Here is a 21,965-nt window from a genome sequence, read left to right on the forward strand (position 1 = left end):
TTTTTATTGTTGAATAATATTCCATTGTGTCTATATCACATTTTTTTATCAATTTATCCATCGATGGACAATTAGGTTGTTTTACCCAGCCTGGATGACAGAGTGAGACTCTCTAAGAAAAAAAAAATTGAAAAATCGAAAAACAGAAAAATGAAATGGAAAGTAATCAGTATTGTTAAGGATGTGGATAAATTGGAGCCCTCATATATTGCTAGTGTAGCCACTGTGGAAAATTTCACTAGTTCTTTGAAAGGTTAAACATATAATTAACCGTATGACCCAGTAATTCTGCCCCTAACTATGTACCCAAGAGAAATAAAAACACAATATGTCTTTACGGAAACTTGCATATGAATGTCTGCAACAGCCAAAAGGTGGTGGTAACCTAAAAGTTCATTAACTGATGAATAGAGAAACAAAATGTGGTAAATCTATACAATGAAATTTAATTTAGCCATGTAGAGAAATGGTGGACCTTGTAAACATTATTCTTTGTGAAAGATGAAGGCAGATAAAAAGCCATATGTTGTATGATTTCATTTTTACCAAATGTTCTGAGTATGTAAATCTAGAGAGACAAAAATTTGATTAGTGGTTGCTGGGACTGGAATGGCAAGAATATGAGCAGTGACTGCAATGAGGCACAGAATTTCTTTGTGAAATGATGGAATGTTCTGGAATTAGTGGTGGTGGTTGCACAACATGATGAATATGCTAAAAACCGCTTAATTGCATATTTTAAAATGGTTAGTTTTATGTTAATTTTATCTCAATTAAAAAAATTGTAAGAAGAGAAAAAGAGGCCAGGCTCAGTGGCTCATGCTTGTAATCCCAGCACTTTGGGAGGCCGAGGCTGGCGGATCACGAGGTCAGGAGATCGAGACCATCCTGGCTAACACAGTGACACCCCGTCTCTACTAAAAATAGAAAAAAATTAGCTGGGCATGGTGGCGGGCACCTGTAGTCCCAGCTACTTGGGAGGCTGAGGCAGGAGAATGGTGTGAACCAGGGAGGCGAAGCTTGCAATGAGCCGAGATCGAGCCACTGCACTCCAGCCTGGGTGACAGAGCGAGACTTCATCTCAAAAAGAAAAAAAAAAAAAAAAAGAAAGAAAAGAAAAAAGAGCTAAGTAATTTGCCCAAGGTAATACTTGGTCAAGATCCAAGATGCAGATCTTTTCTGGAAGCCAAGGCCCATCTCTAGTGCATGCTGCCACCTGTGGTAGTCTGTAGTTACTGTCAGTCACCACCAGGTGGCAGTATTGTTGAATAGAAATGAATCCAGTGGAAGATTTGTGGCTCTGACCTGCATTGCCTTTTGTCATAAGATTAAGGAGTGTTAAAATCGGAGATGAATTTTTTAAAAAAGAGAGACATCTGGACCTTATGTCCCTTCTGGTTGAAATATACACTGCTACGTACGAATCATTTTTGCCCCCAAATCAAACTAGGAGCAGATCAAACCTTTAGAACTGACTACTATTTTATAGGGATTTACAGGGGACAGAGGAACATGTTAAACAACACCGTGGGGATACAGTCAGCAAAATTCAGATTGTGAAAATCTAGGATAGGCTGGGTGTGATGGCTCATGCCTGTAATTCCAGCACTTTGGAAGGCCAAGGCAGCCAGATCACTTGAGGTCAGGAGTTTGAGACCAGCCTGGCCAACATGGTGAAACCACGTCTCCACTAATAATATACAAAAATATTAGCTGGGCATGATGTCTCAGGCCTGTAATCCCAGCCACTCTGGAAACTGAGGCAGAAGAATCGCTTGAACCCAGGAGTCAGAGGCTGCAGTGAACCGAGATCATCCCACTGCACTTCAACCTGGGCAACAGAGTGAGACTCTGTCTCAGGGGGAAAAAAAAAAAAAAAAAGAGGAAGTCTAGGATAAATGATCCAATTTTTTTCAATAAATTGTAAAGAAAAACACCAGGGGAGGGGAAACCTTGTTACTTAAGAAATATATCAATCAAATAGAATGTATAGACTTATTTCAATCTTGATGCCAACAAATTAATGTAAAAACATATTTTTGAGATAATTGGGGGAAATTTTTGGAAACTAATGATATTAAGGGACTTTTATTAATTTTATAAGATATGATGGTGCCATTGTAGTTATGCTTTTTAAAGGAGTCCTTATCTTTTATGAGGTATGTACTGAAATATTTGCAGTTGAAGTATCTGGAGTGTGCTGAAAAATGAGTTAAACAGTCCTTTCTAAGGTGTTAAAACAGCAAGAACAGCCTGTATTTGGGAACGAAACATATACATTACTTCATGCAACAAACATCCTTTGAACTCTTACTTGAGGCATGTGAATCAACTAGAGAATATTTTCAGAGCAATAAGTGAACTATTAGCAGGTGATAATCGTATAAATGACTGACCTAAGTGATAAGGGGAGCCATAGTGAAGAGTGTGAGTTATGATTAGAGATTTAGTTGGGCTTTTTTTGTAAGTAAACTTTTTCTTTTTGAGATGGGAGTCTGGCTCTGTTGCCCAGGCTGGCAGTTGGTTGTGACCTTGGTTCACTGCACCCTCCACCTCCCAGGTGCAACCCATCCTCCTACCTCAGCTTCTCAAGTAGCTGGGACTACAGGTGCGCCTCGCCATGCCCTGCTAATTTTTGTATTTTCAGTAGAGATGGGGTTTTGCCGTGTTGCCCAGGCTGGTCTTGAACTCCTGAGCTCAAGTGGTCCACCTTCCTTAGCCTCCCAAAGTGCTGAGATTACAGGCATGAGCCACTGTCCCTGGCCAAAGTAAAACTTTTATGCGTAATATAACATATGTAAAGAACAGTGCCCAAAATTATAGGTATATAGTGCAAAAACTTTGTAAAAAGTTTGTAAAAAGGTTTTACACTATATACCTAGAATTTTGTGCACTGTGAATACCTTTGTGAAGCTAGCACTCAGTTGAATTTTGAGCAACATATTGCTTGAAGTAATGGATGTGGATTAGAGTTGGAGATCATAAACAGACAAGGAATTAGAAATGCAAGAGCAACATATTCTTTTAAAATTCCAGGCTGAATATCATCTTGGAGATATGATACTTGAAAAACCATTTGTTTGTATTCTATTAGGAGTATTAGGACAATTTAATAAGCAGACCGTGGAATGTTTATATTTTGTGTGTTTTAAATTTATTAATTCATCTCATTAATAGTTTTTTTGTTGTTGTTGTTGTTATTCTGCTACAGCTTTTATTAGTTTTCAGGATTTATATCCTTGATTTTCACAAGGTCATTTCCAAAATGGAACTTCAGTATTTTAGGAGGCTCAGACTCCTTTGATGTTTTAAGAACTATCTATCAGGAAAAGTTTGTTAACAATTGATTATCTTTAATAGTAAGACTGCAATCCAGCTGTGATTAGTGGATTTGCTAATAGCTATTACTGGAAGATAATCTATAAACTAGTTGCTATCATTATCCCTTTTTCCTGATGAGAAAATAGGCACAAAAGAAGCTAAGTAACTTGTCCATGGTCACACAGTCATTTAGTGGCAGAGCCATGATTCAGAACAAAGCTTGATGGCTTTAGAATATTTAATTAACAGGGTTGTTGTGAAGATTCTTAGTTAATAAATATAAGCCACTTAAAGCAGTACTTGACTCCTTTTGTATAGTAATTATTAGGTATCATTAATGTTATTATTGCCATTATCATTATTTCAGGGAGAACTTCTGGTAGTGCATAGAAATCTCTTCCCCCATAAAGGAAGAAGTCCCACCAAATCTTTTGATGGATAGATTACAATGAGGCTATGTGTTTTAAAACATACATCTTAAAACATTAATTTGGGGGCTTTTTGAGATAGCAAATCTGTCTTACTATTACTGCTTTGAGATGGCAAACCCCAAAATCCTCATGAAAACAATTTCATGTGCTTGAGTAGCTAAGGTTTACGTTTTCTATTGAGAATGTAAGATAAATGAATTTTAACTCCCCTGATTTCTGTTGTAACAGAATTTAAGCAGAACGGTGGGAAGCCCTATTTGTCTGTGATTACGGGGAGAGGAAACCACAGCCAGGGAGGAGTTGCTCGCATCAAACCAGCTGTCATTAAGTACCTCATAAGCCATAGCTTCAGGTGAGTGTAGATTTCTGTTATTAATAATGGCAACTGCCCATATAGATCTATATCAGATATTTCTGTGAGTATAGATTTCTGTTATTGATAATAGCAATTGCCCTAATATAGCTAGGTAAATAAACACTAATAGCGTACTCAGAACAATCTGTTAAAATAGTTAACTAAATTTAATCATCTGATTTCAGCCACAGATTCATGCTTAAATTATGATATAACTTTCCCTGCTGGATTTATGTTGTCTGGTAAACCAGAAATAAGGAAAAATGTATTTGTTGCCAATAATCATCTGATAAAACTTTCTATCATAAATTTAAAGTTCTAAAAGAAAGTAAATATATTTGTTTCTTTGATAATATGCAAAATAATTAGGTAATATGTATCATACTTTAAGATTTGCTATTATTCTTTTGAAAGGAAATCAGTATTTGTGGGTTTTGGTTGGAATTGGGTGGCTTCTATTGAAATATAGTTATAATTTAGGTACGTTTAAACTTTAGCAGAAATGTTCAGTTAATATGAATTTATTTGTGTTTTCATAAGTTAAATGCCATTAATGACCTGTGTTGACAAACATGAAATGTTCTTTTTCATTAAGTGATAATTATTTAATAAGAGAAAATGACAAGAAAGTCAAAGATGAAATATCTGTTGATGGATAGATTTCCTGCAGATGTGTATCATTAACTCCTACCCACCAATTTCAGTGTAGCATATTTATTTTATGCCATGTAATAAGATGTTATTTGGCTACATTATCGAAAATGATAGCATAAGTTATGAGCATAAAACAGGTGACATCAGGGTTATTTTTATAAAAGGAGTAGTTAGACCAGAACATTATGTTGAGATTAATTATCTATTTTAGAGACTAGTCTTCCTTTAAATTCTCTCCGGATAGAGTTGAAAGCATTGCATGGCCAGATTAATCAGACTTACCTGATATATCAGAGATTTATTCTTGGTGCTTTCATGATGGACCAAGGACTTTATTCTTCCTACAGCATACTCTTTTTCATAAAGGTAAAATTCAGGCCTCACAGGTTTTGACAAATCTTAAGTTATACTAAGTCAAGAGCAACCCCCAGCTTTAAGATTGTATTTGTTTTGACCGTAGATAAAAGGAACATAAACCTAGATGTTGGTCTTGGATATTGACTTAATAAGGGTCAATACTTTGGTAGTAAATATTATATTAAGCGTAGGTACTTGGAATTGATTACAAGGTATATTCCTTAGCTAATTTGAAATTTTCATCTTTAAAATAACTCTTTTCTCATTTTTGCAGGTTCTCTGAAATTAAACCAGGGTGCTTGAAAGTCATGCTAAAGTAAAATAAACATCCTTGAATTAGAAGTATGAAGGTTTGTAGGTTAAAATTACTTTTATTTGCAGTAATTCAGTCAATTCTACCCTAAAGATGTGTTTTATTATAAATAATATTCAATTATGAAACAAAAAAATTATGATGTTTTTCAAAATGCAAGTGAGGTTTGATTTTTTTTTTACTGAATCAAATGCAAATGTTACCTGTTAAAGATATTACAGAGAAATTTTATTGATTACAAAATATGTAAGAAAATTATCAGCTACAGTTTTAAAGTTTAAAATGCTCTGATTGTTTCTCAGAAAAAGTTACCTTTCTATTAATTGTTGTATGACATTTAGTAATGTCCTAAAAGTCTTTTGTGAGAGGTATTTAAAGTGCTTTGAGACCTGATTCATGCCCCCCAAAGGGTGGTATTAAAAGAGGAAAAAGGACATAGTAGTGGTAGTAAAGAAAAAAAGGAGATCTAACAAAAACACTTGAATATTTTTTATTTTCAAAACTAAACACATAAAATGCTTTTATTTTGCCATATCCTACAGGAAGGAAGACAGGCTTTTGCCCTTTCTTCTGCTTTGTATATGACCTTGATCTTTTACCTTTTGTTCTGTTCTTCTGTGTGCATTTTATGGAAAGAAAGTTGGGTCTGAGATTATATTGTAATTTTATACTTTCTATAGACAGAAAGGTTTTCAGAGAAAAAGAAATGGTTAAATATCTTCCAGATGTTGCTGCCTTATCGAAATGCTTCTAGAACTGTCTGTATAAGTCGTATTTCAGACAGTACTAAATACTTATATTTTATTTTTGAGGCATGTAATTTTAAAACTGCAGTAGGTTAAAATTCTATTAAACAAATATAGAAAATATTTTAGTTATAATTGGCCTGGTGTGGTGGCCCACGCCTGTAATCCCAGCACTTTGGGAGGCCGAGGTAGGTGGATCGCCTGAGGTCAGAAGTTCGAGACCAGCCTGGCCAACATGGTGAATCCCCGTCTCTATTAAAAATACAAAAATTAGCTGGGTGTGGTGGCGTGTGCCTGTAATCCCAGCTACTTGGGAGGCTGAGGCAGGAGAACTGCTTAAACCTGGGAGGTGGAGGTTGCAGTGACCCGAGATCGAGATCACACCACTGCACTCAGCCTGGGTGACAGAGCAAGACTCCGTCTCCAAAAAAAAAAAAAGAAAAAAAAGAGAAAATATTTTGGTTATAATCATAAGAAGAATCCTTACAATTTAAAATATTTTCACTTTTATTTTGAAAAAGAGCCAACTTTCTCAAAGGAAGCTTTCATTAACTTCTGTTGTTTGGTTAGCTAATAAATTCTGTTAGTATGCAAGTTAAACCTGTGTAAAGGAGGTTATAACGTGGTAAGGTATAATTTTCCAATATGAGGCAATGGCTTAAATTTGCCTTTGGAGATGGAGAATATTTTCAACATACATAATTTTAACAAATAGTTTTGTTGCTTTTTGTTAAGCTTAAAAAAAAATTTGGATCAGAAATTATAGGATTGAGCTGGTACCAAAAGAATCCTAAAGTACAGAATGGTTTTCCAAAAGAGCAGACATTTCAATGAAAATAAAACCCCAAAACTTTTTTTTATATATCATGATTGCATGCTTTTAAAATAAGGAGGCTTATCATTGAATTTTAGTTCCATAAAAATGAAAATACATGTTTATTATTTAGAAATGGTTAGTGACTGGTATTGAAGTATTATTCACACTTATGTTTGTAATAATTTATTTAAAGAATGCCAACAGTTTAGCACACTTTTGTAATCTCTAGAACAGTTCTGTACATTAAAAATAAAGCAGTTCCTTTAAACAACTTACTATAAAACTATAATTGTTAATGAAATAAGATATTCCTATGTATACATTAGTATGATTTAAGGGTATGAAAAACAGTGCTAAAATGTGGAGTTATTGGAATGTGTGCAGCTGCATACTCACTTTCTGTGTTTTTATATTTCCTTACCTAGTTTTAAAAATCATCACTTTTCGGCACTTCAGCTAGACTTATTTCAATATTATAATTATGATTAATGAAGGAGCAGTCAGAAGTAGAGGTGTGGTATTCCGTGGGCAGAAGTCAAATGAAAAAAGCTATATTGTTTAGTTGTTTACTATATCAATGTTAATATTATGCCTTATTTTGATAAATCAAATAGTATATCTTAATCATTGTTGATAAATATACAGGCAAAGTTTGAGCATCATATGTATTTTTATGAAGCTGCTTAATTCCAAATTGCCTCCCACCCCACTATCTAGCATAGTTTAAGCAACACATAATTTTGAAAGAAAAGTTTGTAATCCCTCCTTTCTTTTTTTTGCCCATTTCTAAATCCTGTATGCCCGCAGTAAAGATAGTTTGGGGATTTTAAAAGTTTTCTCTATTACCCATTTCTAAATCCTGTATGTCAAAGATAGTTTGGAGATTATAAAAATTTTCATGTATTGGTGTAGGTTGAGTATCCCTAATGAGAAAATTCAAAATCTGAAATGCTTCAAAATCTGAAATTTTTCGAGCACAGACATGATGCTCAAAGGAAATACTCACGGAGCATTTTACATTTGTAGGTTAGCGGTGCTCAACAAGTAAATATAATGCACATGTTCTAAAATATCCCCCCAAACCCCAGCAATCCAAAACACTTCTGGTCCTAAGCATTTTAAATAGGGGATACTCATTCAACCTGTATATTTGTGCTAATACATGACTCATTAGAATGATTCTTTGTAAACTTAATATTTTAAAAGTACAGCACTTCTGTAGTATGGAAGGTTTCAGTAATAATTATATTCATTCAGTAGTCTCTTACCATTATCTCCCAGATGGAAAAAGAGGACTAATGTGGAAACCCCAGAGGGTGTCCAGTTGGACCAGGGAGATATTAGACACTTAACAGTATTTTCAGTCTGTCCATCTCTTTATTCCAATGTGAGAAATGGAAGTTTTTTTTTTTTTACGTTTATTGGCTCTTCATATTTCTCTACATTATTTTTAATGTGCAGTTTCTTCAGTTGGTTAGTATTTCCATACTATTTGCAACTTTATGGCCTTTAAATATAGGACATATTATATAGCAGAAATTTTGACTTTAAATCCTCTTGAGTAGTATATTTTGAGAAGAAAAGCTATACTGCTCTTCTGGATGGTTTCCATCCTTTATTTAGGTCTTTTCTTTTTGAATTCAAGTGTTTTGTATGCTTAGAAAGTAGACATGTATAATATTGAGATCGGTTATTTCTGAGCTGGAAATTGGAAACTTTGGAAACTCAGGAAATTGCTCTGACAATGTTTTAACTGCTCTCAATTTAAGAAAATGACTAAATGTATAAAAAAGACAAAAATAACGTGTGCTGTTTTTTCCAAGTGCTTTTTCTAAGTGCTTTTCCATTGTGCAATGAGGTGAAGTTTGGTAATTTTTCGGTGTAGTAGTTAAATATTGCTCAATTTTTATTTACATGTAAAGAAAACAGATTTAAATGTTTATGTGGCCAAAAGGTGTCATTTAAAAGGTAAAATAAGTTTATGTAGAATGTATGTTCATGGTGCTTATTTTTAAAATGTAATTCAAGTTTACAGTATTACTTAATGCTTCTTTACAGAATTTAATAGAGAAACAAGGCTAGAACACATCTACATCCTGAAGAGCCGTTTATAACTTCATATTATATGATGACAAAGTTCATTATTTTCCTTAAAGTTGAGCAATTGACTTTTATGGTCCAATGATGAACTTATTATTAATAAATGATTGAATTAACTGTGAGGCTTCTCATTAAGATACAATATTGCAGCTATCAGTTGGAGAATATATTATAAAATTTTCAGACAGTATATCAGAAAAATGTTTTTATTTGTACTGTATAGAAAATGTAATTTTGCTGTTAACTCTGTACTTTTTAAATTGAAAATGTTTTATAAATTTGCTTTTAAATTTTCTTATGAAGCCATTTGCAAATTACATACTTAATTTAATAAAATACTTTAGCCACAGTCCAGTGTGAGGAAATCCTTCATTTGATGTATTATTAGGGTTAGTGGTTTAAATATTTTAAAATATTTTTATGTCTAACTTTGTAATTTCAGGGGGAAAGTGTCATGAAAATTTTATTTCTGTACCACAACTTTTCTTCTAGTTTACGTTTTCTGTAGCAAATAAGAGTCTACTTTTGAACCAGATAAATGGATTAGCTATGGTTTCTCTCCTCACACCCTGTATCTTTTAACTGATATCAAAATTAAGAATTATATCTCTTAGAGGCCAGACGCGGTGGCTTATGCTTGTAATCCCAGCACTTTAGGAGGCTGAGACGGGCAGGTTGCTTGAGGTCAGGAGTTTGAGACCAGCCTGGCCAACATGGTGAAACTCTGTCTCTACAAAAAATTAGCCAGGCATGGTGGCATACACCTGTAATCCCAGGCATGAGAACTGCTTGAGCCTGGGAGGTGGAGGTTGCGATGAGGCGAGATTGTGCCACTGAGCTCCAGCCTGGGCAACAGAGTGAGACCATCTCAAAAAAAAAGAATCTCTTAGAGACTCAAGTAATGCTTTAAATAATATTAATGACCTTGGAACTTTATATTCGAGTCCAAAGCAGAATTCACTCATTTTGCAAGGACTTAAAAACATTTATCTAACAAATATTTAGAGCACTCGTTACTGGGGTTACAGGGTAAATGCGATAGAGCTTTTATCCAGAATTATAATTATTCTTATCAACTCCTATGTATATAGTGACTTATACTATGGGATACTCTCGTATATGTTATATTTTAAATCTCAAGAGAATTTTATTACATAGGTAGTGCTATCCCAATTTAATGAATAAAGCCACATAGACTTAGAGAAGTTAACTGGTTTGCTGTTTAATGTCAGAGGTATAACTTGAACCACATTCTCTGACTCCTAATATGGAGCAGCTGCATTTGTCCTAAGAGAGAATAGTTACTTATAAAGAGATAATAGTCTACTGTTCTCTCCAGAGAGTTGTGGCTCCACAGTATATGTCTTTGAAAACCTACCATTTATGATTCTGCCTTCTTCCTTTATACGAAAGCTGGTACTTTGGAAAAACCCAAAATACTAATGGCAAAAGGTAAAAGTTTATTTCTTTCTTCCTATAAAATCCCAGGGATAAAAATTCCAGGACTGCTGGGAATCTTCTTTTACTTGACGCTTTTGGGAATCTAGGAAAGTTCATCATTCTGCTATACCCAAGATAATGGCCCTCATTTTCCTAGGCCAGGGTGGGTGGCTACATCTCTAACTGTCACATCTGTATTCTGCTGGAGGAAAGACAAAGAAAAAGGGAGCAAAAGGCAAGTGCCAAGTGGTCTTAAAGATGGTTTTTGGAACCTGCCGTAGGACACTTCTACTTACGTCCTATTGGCCAGAACCTAGTCATGTCATATCTAGCTGCGAGGGAGACTGGGAAATTTTCTATTTCAGACTGCCATGTTCTGCTGAAATTTGGTATTCTCTTGGAGGAAAGAGAATGGATATTAGGAGAATGAATAGCAGTCTCTGCCACATCATTTTTTATCATTATATGCAAATAATGTGAAAATTAGTTCTCGATGCGTTGATGACTTCTGAGTGTTAGGAATCAAAAAAAGGAAATCACAGTTGTTGTTGTTGTTGTTTTTTTTGAGATGGATTCTCACTCTGTCACCCAGGCTGGAGTGCAGTGGTGCAGTCTCCCAAGTAGCTGTGATTACAGGCACCCACCACCATGCCTGACTCATTTTTGTATTTTTAGTAGAGATGGGGTTTCAGCATGTTGCCCAGGCTGGTCTCGAATTCCTGACCTTAGGTGATCCATCCGCCTCAGCCTCCCAAAGTGCTGGGATTACAGGTGTGAACAATCACACCCGGCCAGGGAATTTTATTCGGGGAGGATTGCTGTATATGATCCTGTTCTAGCCTCAAGTAGGAAAAAACTAAATGACACGGACTAGCTTAATAAGTGCTAATGGCAGGAAGTACATTAGTCAAAACATGTTTTTGGCATTGCTACATTAGCCTGCCCTATTTAATATACGATATATGTACAGATGGTCTCCCACTTAGGATGGTTTGACTTATTTTTCGATTTTGTGATGGTGTGAATGCTGTATGCGTTTAGTAGAAACCATCCTTCAAAGCATGAATGTTGATTTTTCTTGTGCTGGTGATGGGCTAGTGATATGTGGTGCAATACTCGCCTGTGATGTTGGGCAGTGGAGCGAGCTGCAGCTCCTAGTCAGCCATGCTAACGTTAACTTTCCTAAGCACATTTAAGGTAGGCTAGGCTAAGCTATGATGTTCAGTAGCTTAGGGGTATTGGATGCATTTTCCACTTAAAATATTTTCAACTTACAGTGAGTTTATTACATAAGTGACCCCATTGTAAGTTGAGGAACATCTTTATTTCACATGCATTTCTTAGTTAGAAAACTCAGACTGACTCCCTAACTGGGAGAGTTGGGGAAACAAAAGATTCCGGATGAAAATACTAAACACACACTAAAAACACTGCATAGTTGATAAAGGGGCTTAGGTCAGAAATCTAAGTGAGAATATTAGAGGCACTTTTGCAAAAGGTGCCTCTGCTCCTGACTCATGTTAAGTTTTAGTTTTCAGTTTTGGGGTGGAGGGACAGATGACAAAGGACAGCAGACTTAAAGACTAAGACACTCCATAAACCTAACACCCCACAGAGCTTTATCCTCAGTGGGGATGGGGATGAATAAAACAATTTCGCCCTCCTTCCCACCCCCAGAAGGACTGCAAGGAATATTGTCTTGGCATGAGCAGAAGAGACCAAAAACTCAATCAATCAATCCTGACAAGTTAAAATCACTACTGGCCCTCACAGAATAACAGCCCGAAGTCATAACACCTAGAGTAGGCAAAAAAACGGGAAGTCGAGAATTGAATTGGTAGAGGTCTTGGCCTGATAATGCCGCCACTAGCTGCCTGACAAAGGCAAACGCAAATTTTCTCAGAGAGAATGCACCCTCATCTTGGAGAATTAGATCTGATCAAGGCTGTAGATCCAACAACCAATTTACAGGGATTACAGAGGACACAGGAATATGTGAGACATCAGGATGCAATTACCAGGATAGACTGGGAAACTGACAACACAATTTCTTTAAATAAGTTGAAGATAAAATAAAACCACACAGGTGGAGGGAGAACTTACCCATTGAAACAAAAGAGGCTTATACCAGTTGCAATTTGTGGACCTTTTTTGGGTACTGGTTCAGCAGAAAAACTTGACAATCACACGACAGTTGGCAATGTGAACATTGACTTGAAAATTAAAGAACAATTGTTTTTTAGGAATGATGTGGTTGTATTTTTAAAAGGATCTCTATTTTTAAAAAAGAGATACATGCTGAAATATGTACGTAAAATGATACGATGTTAGCAATTCAAAATAAGATGGAGGAAGTGGCTGTGGGTACTTAGGAAACAAGATTGCCCATAAGTTTGTAAATGGGAAAGATAGATGTTTATTATACTAGAATGTCTACTTTTGAATATATTCAAAGCTCTATAAAAAAGGATTTTTAAAAAGTTGATGGAAGAGCTGGAGAAGTGGATTCTAGACCTGGCTCTGGGGATGAATTCCAGAATGCTGCAGAATTAACCTGCATAGTAGCTGCTACCTCTGCCGTAATTTAAAGGTGAGGAATCAGGAGGCCACCATGGCACTGTTGCCACAGCTGTCTCTTAACCATTCTCAAAGCTGGTGACTAGGCACCAGAAAAGTGTTGTAGAAAAAGTCTCCATCATTTGCCTTTTGAACAGAATGAGCCGTACCAGTGGATAGATGGCCTCCACCTTACTTATGCCTCTGAAATCTCACTGGAGTGTATCTAATTGGTAGAAACTATTGTATTCTAATATATATAGAATTTTACCTTCATCAAAGATCTGGGAAATGTTCTTTTAAACTTTATGGAAAGGCTCATTAGAAGTAGAGCTGGGGCTGGGTGTGGTGGCTTATGCCTGTAATCCCAACACTTTTGGGGGCGAAGGCAGGCAGATCACTTGAGGTCAGGAGTTCAAAACCAGCCTGGCCAACATAGTGAAACCCTGTCTCTACTAAAAATACAAAAATTAGCAGGTGTGGTGGCACATGCTTGAAACCAGGAGGTAGAGGTTGCAGTGAGCCAAGATAGTGCCACTGCACTCCAGACTGGGTGACAGAGTGAGACTCTGTCTCAAAAAAGAAGAAGAAGTAGAGCTGGAGGATGAGTATCAAATGTTCATATTTGCTACACCGATGATACTTGTCCAACCAGGTATAGAAATAAAATGGCTTGACATATTAGTCACAAAAGCATTGCATGTCAACTGGGATATTTAGAAGTATGCCAGGGAGTACCCCAAGTCCAGGATAAGCTTAGGATATATTTCAGGAGCACTGGTTTTACTCAATGGCAAATAATACACATTATTATTTAATGTAGCTTATTGGTGTATGTATTAGGGTTCTCCAGAATGAATAGGAGATAGATAGGGGATTTATCAGGAGAATTGGCTCCTGTAATTTTGGAGGCTGAGAAGTTCCACTCCAGGCCATCTGCAAGCAGGAGAACTAGGGAAGCCAGTAGCATGGCCCAGTACAAGTCTGAAGGCCACAGAGCCAGGGAAGCTGATGGTATCTTTCAGTTCAAGTGTGAAGTTCTCAAAATCCAGGGGGAGAGGACCCCATGTGGGCCTCTCCAAAGGCTGCTTGAGTGTCCTTACAACATGGTGGCTGGTTTCCCCAGAACAGGTAATCCAAGTGAGCAAAACAGAAACTGCAGTACCTTTTATGACTTAGTATTGGAAGTTTTTTGCAGTTATCTGCCAAATTGTTTGTTAGAACCAAGCCATTAAATTCAGCTAACTTTGAAGCACAGGAGAATTAGCTCTACCTTTTGAAGGATACAATGTCAAAGGATTTGTGTATGTATTTGGAAGCCATTATGTTTACTATGAACTAGGCACCACTGGGTACTTTGCAAATGTACCTAGTATAATCATAACCACCCACTGGGGTAGGTATTATTGCCCACATGGCCGACATTGTTGTCCTACCCAACAGTTATTCTATTACAGCTCTTTTTGTTCAGGCATCTGGTGGCAGTGGGCTCAGGGAAGATCAACCCCTCTGTAGCTCCTGCAGGTGAATTTTGATTGGTGGAAAAGCCAATCATGGCAATGCCATTTCCCCTTGCCAGTGATTAGTTGGAGGATGGATATATGATCATACCAACAAGAATTCTGCTAGATTGGTTCTAGGAAAGGTTTTCCTCACGAATACAGAGAAACACATAGGAAGAAATGCATTCTTGTTCAGCAAGACTTTGTGTCTGTATGTGATGTCTGGAATTGCAGTTGCCTTGTTGAAACCATGAAGAGACAAACCTAAGGCCCAAGCCAATGTGCTAAGGATGGTGAGTGTAGAGAAGAAAAACCCTCTGTTCTTGATGATGTCATTGAGCCCCTGAATTAACTAACCCTGGAACTGATCTTTAGTGGCCTTGTTATGAGAGACAATAAGCTGCCTTTGTTTGGGTTTTGTGTTACACCTGGAAGCATCCTAATGATTTGATATACCCCGTTTTACAGACTAGGAAACATGTTCAGAGAGATTATAGAATTTGCGAAATCTTTCCCGGCTATTAATAGCAGAGCCGGGCTTCAGACTGAGATGTCTGTGTTCTAAGCACCTGGTCTTTTATCAGTTAAGTGATTTTCTCCAGCAATTCTCAGGAATCAGAGAGGAGAAACAGAGACATTAGTTGGTTTCAGCAGAGGTAGTGATTGGTGGATAGGTATGGGAAGGGTTCAGTGTGGGAAGGAAAGGAGACGAAATTCACCATGCTGTATGTGTAAGGTTGAAAAGCTTGACTGTGAGATACAGGCTGGTAAGGAGTCAAGTGGAATCCAGAGGGGGCTGATAGACTGGAATAGTGGAGGTGAGCAGTGAAGGTATAGTTGAGGAAAGAACAGATTCAGAAAGTTTGAGGGGGAGGGAAAGTGGAAGGAGGTTGTAGGAAGGAACCTTGAGAACTTCAGAGTTCAGGATATTAGGATGTGGGTATTTGTTCCTAAGGGAGTTTGATTTGTGGCTGAGCATGGAGATGATGGTAGTCGGAGTGGAGAAGGTCACAGAATTGATACCAAATTTCTGGATCATCCACTTTGTGTACATATTACCTAGAAAAGTGACAAGCAGTGCAGTAGAGAGGAAGATTGAAAGCCAGTCTGCTGGAAGGCTGGGTGAAATAAAAATGTTTTCTTTATTTGCGTGGTCTCCATTCTTCACATGGATAGGATCTGACTCAACACAGCCCCATGTTGAAGAAAGAATTATAAGGATTAATCTGTTTTAATCTGCTGCTTTGTCAAGACTGGAGAGACGAGATAGATAGGGTCACTGGGAGGGGCTGAAAGGAGAGAGTCATGAGAAATGGAGTTTCCTAGGTCTTTCTGAAACAGTTCTTTGCAGCGGGACCTCACTGTTTTGTTTGAAGTTGCTTCTTGCCTATTTATTTAATCCATCTGAATTTATGAAAACCAACAAAATAGGCTTATACATTGCCCATTATTTCAGATTATTGTGGTTTCCCTATTTATTTAAACAATTACAGGCAACTCTGCTGATCTCTTTGCTGAGACTCTGAAGACTCTGGTGATCTCTTTGCTGAGCTGTAGAGTAAGAAGAGCTCACTGTCTTCTTAAGCTGTGGGCTACGTTTTTCTTTTCATTGTTCTGTCCTTTCTTAGATAAAATTAATTTTTTCTTTCAAAAATAATTTTTGGCAGTGGGTTACATAGGAATTTATTTTTAAAGTACCTTATTAATTTTATGTTACCTTCATAGAATCATTAGCTAGAATATCTGAATATAGTTGTCTCTTATATTTCTTGGTTCCTGTCCTTAGAGTCATGTTAATAGTTTTAGGTCATATTCCTGTGATTTTATTGTAAGCTAGCTCAAATCTTTTTTTGGAAATAGGATAAAAATCAATCTGTACTTTTTTTTTGACTTGCTCTATCACCCAGGCTGGAGTACAGTGGCACAATCACAGGCCAGTGCAACCTCTGCTTCCCGGGCTCAAGCAATCCTCGTGCCTCAGTCTCCTGAGTAGCTAGAACTACAGGTGTGCGGCACCATGTCTGGCGAATTTTTGTATTTATAGTAGAGATGGGGTTTTGCCATGTTGGCCAGGCTGGTCTTGAACTCCTGGCCTCAAGTGATCCACCTGCTTTGGTCTCCCAAAGTGCTGGGATTACAGGTGTGAGTCACTGTCTCTACTTTTAAGAGAAAAAGAAGCAAGGTGCAAAAGGGTACTCACAGGATGATCCATTAGTGTGTTTTTTAAAAGGATATGTGTAGATAGATCCACTGATATACTATACATCTCTATGTACGTGTGTGTGTGTGTATGTATATATAAATGCAAACCCACACATAGAGTGAATAGAATAGATTCTGGGCCCCTTATGACTCAGTTTCAAAGGATGTCATGTTCAGAAGTCAGTATTCCTCAAAGAACTTATAGGAAACATTTGTGTTTTATATAGCACAAGTTGAAATTAGTTTTCCCTTCATATTCTTTCTGTCTTCCATTCTTATATTTCGTAGATACCCCAAAGCCTCTGTCTCTATTTCTTCCTCTCCTCCTTTCACCAAAACCCTCCCTGATGTCTCTACCACTGCTGGGCCTTATCTATCTCCCTTCCCACTTTCTTTCTGTTTTCTTCTGCCTAGTGAATAATTCTGGGCCTTTTGCATATAAATCTCTCATCTCAGCTTCCTTGGTTCTTCTCATAGAACACACCTCCCTCCCATTTGTTTTATCTACACAATAAGACAATGGAAGGTGGGGGTGTAGCCAGTGGGAAGTGGTCAGGATGCAAATATTGGAATCTTTTTCTTTGTTAGTAGGCAGGAGGAAGGAAGCTACAAATACCCCCACAGTAATAAGTTTTTTCCCTGTTTCACATGAAGAATTTCTGAAGGATTCTGTAAGAAACTGAACAGCAGGCTATCTGGCGGGATAGGCCTGTGGGGTCAGAGGTAGAATTAGATTTTGCCTTCATTGTCTGAACTGTTTTTGTTTTAAAACTATATATATTACTATTAGAAAGTCATTTAAAAATAGAGATAATTGGCTGGGCGAGGTGGCTTATGTCTGTAATCCCAGCACTTTGGGAGGCTGAGGCGGGTGGATCACCTGAGGTTGGGAGTTCAAGACCAGCCTGACCAACATGGAGAAACCCCGTCTCTACTAAAAATACAAAATTAGCTTGGCGTAGTAATGCATGCCTGTAATCCCAGCTACTTGGGAGGTTGAGGCAGGAGAATCACTTGAACCCAGGAGGCGGAGTTTGTGGTGAGCCGAGATCACACCATTGCACTCCAGCCTGGGCAACAACAGTGAAACTCCATCTAAAAAACAAACAAACAAACAAAAAGATAATTAATAGATGCACTTTTTATTTTAAAATTTTGTGGGTACATAGTAGGTGTATACATTTATGGGGTACATGAGATATTTTTGATACATGCATGCAATGCATATTAATCACATCAGGGTAAATGGGATATCCATCCCCTCAAGCATTTATCCTTTGTGTTACAAACAATTCGGTTGTTTATTTTAAAATGTACACTAAATGATTGTTGACTGTAGTCACCCTTTATGCTATTAAATACTAGATCTTATTCATTCTAACTACACTTTTACATTTTGAAACATAGTGAAAATGTCATACTTGGTATTAGAGTGAATTATTCAGTGTACAAATTATATGTATTTTAATATGTTTCTCTTTAGGCTGCCTTCTAGTACCAAATGTTATAATCAGATAATTGACCTGGTGTTTGTGGTGATCTGATATTATTAGGAAAAGCATTACTCTGCCTTTTTAAACTCTTAAATTGATACAACTGCTGGAAGAAGGGAGGACAGATCTAAGAGATCTAATTTGTATATAATGGGAGTTCCAGAGTGAAATACAAGAGAAAAGCCAGATTTAATAGAAGTAAATTTCCTGAGCTGAATAAAGCCTTATATTTGCAGGTTGAAAGTGTTCACTAAATTCTAGGCAGGATTGATGAGAAAAGGCATACACCTAAACATACTCTGACAGAATTCCTGAATCTCAAAGTTAAAGAGAAAAATATATAAGATTCCAGGCAGAAAGAAGTTATTTGCAATGGGAAAAGAATTGGACTGGTATCAGACAGTGGAATCATATCTATACCTGTTAAGAGAAAAGGAAAGTAACCCAAGAAGTCTCTTTCCAGCCAAGCATCATTCACCTGCCAGAGTGAAAGGGATGCAGAAAGGATTCCAAGAATCTATCATCTGCATATCCCCATCTGAAGAAACTGAAAAGAGGACTGTAACTAAATAACAAATTAATGAGAATAGAGACTTCAAGAAATGAGAAGGTAAAGTAGAAAGGGAAGATGATGAGTGAACAATAAGCCTTGTAATATACATGGGTATGTATGTTAATGTACTTGGATGATGATGAAATGACTGAAAATGTGTACTATATGTGTTAAATAAAGACTCTTAAGATAAATGAGACTCATCTAACTAGAGCCTGGGAGTAAAAGTTACAGTTTTTCTCAGCAAAACCTAAGAGGTGGTATTGGAGGAAAGGGAGGAAGAAGTAAAAACATTCTAAAAGTTTTATCTTATTGGGTGGAGGGAAAGCATCAAGGAATAGAGTAACTTGGTGGGGAAATAGTATATTCTTACATAATAGTAATAAAATATGTGTTTGATGATGTGTATTAAAAAAACATAACCACTAGTGGAGTGGGAAAGCATAGTGTCATTTTGAAATTATAAGAGGAAACAAAGGAATAAATTGTAACTTGATCATACCAGTATATATAAAGAAAAGGAAAAAAGAAAATTAATGAGGTAGTTTAATAGTAAATATAAGCAAGAGAGAAGGAATAAAATGAAGAATATCAGTGATTATATTAAATGTAAATGAGCCCAATTTTCCTATCAACAGACAGAGACTATCAGAATGGATTAAAAACAAACCCAGTGAATATGTTGTTTACAAGAAACACACTTAGAGTGATAAAGAAGTATTTAAAGCAATTGGAAAAGCAATACTACAGATATATAAAGAAATTAAAAATTAGGAGAGGCAATATTAGTATCAGAAAAGGTGGGACAAGCTATTAATGAACTAAACAGGGAGAACAGTATCTATAAAAGACAATATTTGAAGATAAGCACCAAACTATCATAAAGATATAAATCAGAAGATTGTTATAAATATAAGGATAACATCATAAAAATGAAATTTATGGATTTTACTACACCTTTTTCAGAACTAGACAGATCTAGTAGACAAAAAATAGGAGACCACAGAAATCAATTGACCTACTTGCTTTAATAAATATATATAGAATTATACATTCTTCAGAGAATAAATATGTATATTTCTTTTTTCTTCTTTTTTTTTTGAGATGGAGTTTTGCTCTTGTTGCCCAAGCTGGAGTGCAGTGGTGCAGTCTTGGCTTACTGCAACCTCCACCTCCCTGGGTTCAAGTGATCTCCTGCCTCAGTCTCCCGAGTAGCTGGAATTACAAGTGCGCGCCACCACACCCGGCTAATTTTTTGTATTTTTAGTAGAGACGAGGTTTCACCATGTTGGCCAAGTTGGTCTTGAACTCCTGACTTCAGGTGATCCGCCCACCTCTGCCTCCCAAAGTGCTGGGATTACAGGCTTGAGCCACTGCACCTGGCCAAATATATATATTTCTAAATGGCTACTAACTAGTTACAAAAATTTATCATAAACTTGGCCACAAAAATAAAAAAGGGCCGGGCGTGGTGGTTCTCGCCTGTAATCCCAGCACTTTGGGAGGCCAAGGCGGGGGGATCATCTGAGGTCAGGAGTTTGAAACTAGCCTGGCCAACGTAGAGAAACCCCGCCTTTACTAAAAATACCAAAAAAGCCTGGCATGGTGGCACACACCTATAATCCCAGCTACTTGGGTGTCCGAGGCACGAGAATTGCTTGAACCCAGCGGGTGGAGGTTGCAGTGAGCTGAGATCGCTCCACTGCACGCCAGCCAGCAAAACAGAGCAAGACTCTGTCTCAAAAAAAAAAAAAAAAAACCTTAAAAATAGAGATTTTTAAATTTCACATTATTTGATGAAATTAGAAGTAAATTAATGAAATTAGAAATATATAAAAGATTTAAAAATAATTATTTGAAATTTGAGACTGCCCTCCTAAATAATCATTGGATCAAATTAGAAACTGAACTGAAATGATAAACTTTGTAAAGAAAAAAAGGGAAACTCGACATAACCAAACCTACAAAACCCAGCAAGAGCTGTATGTAAAGTACATAAAGATTGGAAATTCAGTGCTCATCTTTAAAAAAAAAAACAAAAAAAAGGAAGCTGGGTGTGGTGGCTCTCGCTTGTAATCCCAGCACTTTGGGAGGCCGAGGTGGGTGGATCACCTGAGGTCAGGTGTTCGGGACCAGCGTGACCAACATGGTGAAACCCCATCTCTGTTAAAAATACAAAAATTAGCTGGGCGTGGTGGCAGGCGTCTGTAATCTGAGCTACTTGGGAGGCTGAGGCAGAGAATTGCTTGAACCCGGGAGGCAGAGGTTTCAGTGAACTGAGATTGCACCATTGCACTCCAGCCTGGGTGACAGAGCAAGACTCAATCTCAAAAAAAAAAAAAAAAAGTAAAATAACCATAAAAGAAAATAGAGGAGGAAATTAAGAAAAGACTCATATTAATGAAATTTAGAAAAGATAAAAAAACTCTGAAAAAAGAGAAACGTCTTATGAATTTGAGGGTAAAAAGCTTTTAAAAATTAAAATATACATTTAACTCAATAATTGTGTCTATAATTTTCATGGAAATAAAAACATAAATTTCAAGATATATACCCTTAATCATTCGTTTTTTTAGGGGGCCTACTTACTATGTACACTGGTCATCCCAACTTAAGAGTCCATTGTGGTAATATATTTAAAGATTACAAATAAAAAAGAAAATGAATTAGGTAGTTGTCTAATAAGAGCACATGCAGGATGGCCGGGTGTGGTGGCTCACGCCTGTGATCCCAGCACTTTGGGAGACTGACGCAGGCAGATCACTTGAGTTTAGGAGTTGAAGACCAGCCTCGGCAACATGACGATACCCTGTCCCTACAAAAAATACAAAAATTAGCCGGGTGTGGTGGTGCGTGCCTTTAATCCCATGCGCCACCACAGTCCCACTCTACTTGGGGGGTGCTGAGACAGGAGGATAGCTTGAATCTGGGAGGTTGAGGCTGCAGTGAGCCGAGTGGTGCCACTGAACTCCATCCTGGGTGACCAAGTGAGACCCTGTCCCCCAAAAGAAAAAGCACATGCAGGAGCTCAGCGGACCTCATCCATTTTTGTGTTCTAATTGGAAATTGTTGACTACCTTTTTTCAGCTGTATCTTTTTGGCCAGATGTTACCAAATGAGATCAT

The 21,965-nt window shown here is 37.0% G+C and overlaps 1 protein-coding gene across 6 annotated transcripts in view; it reads left to right on the forward strand.

Annotated features, from left to right (window-relative positions):
* N4BP2 (NEDD4 binding protein 2) overlaps positions 1-21,673 on the forward strand; it is a 112,308-nt gene extending 90,635 nt beyond the window's left edge. For 5 of the 6 annotated variants that reach the window (XM_034958472.3, XM_063603533.1, XM_008957577.4 and 2 more), the window contains 2 exons: positions 3,981-4,104; positions 5,393-21,673. In XM_034958472.3, the coding sequence (XP_034814363.2) occupies positions 3,981-4,104; positions 5,393-5,438 (170 nt within the window). In that variant the 3' untranslated portion in view covers positions 5,439-21,673. The remainder of the gene's footprint in view (positions 1-3,980; positions 4,105-5,392) is intronic. The other variant, XM_063603534.1, reaches the window with a different exon arrangement.
* The last annotated feature ends 292 nt before the right edge of the window (positions 21,674-21,965 follow it).

This window comes from Pan paniscus, chromosome 3 (genome assembly GCF_029289425.2).
Source record: "Pan paniscus chromosome 3, NHGRI_mPanPan1-v2.0_pri, whole genome shotgun sequence".
Taxonomy (NCBI): Eukaryota; Metazoa; Chordata; class Mammalia; order Primates; family Hominidae; genus Pan; species Pan paniscus.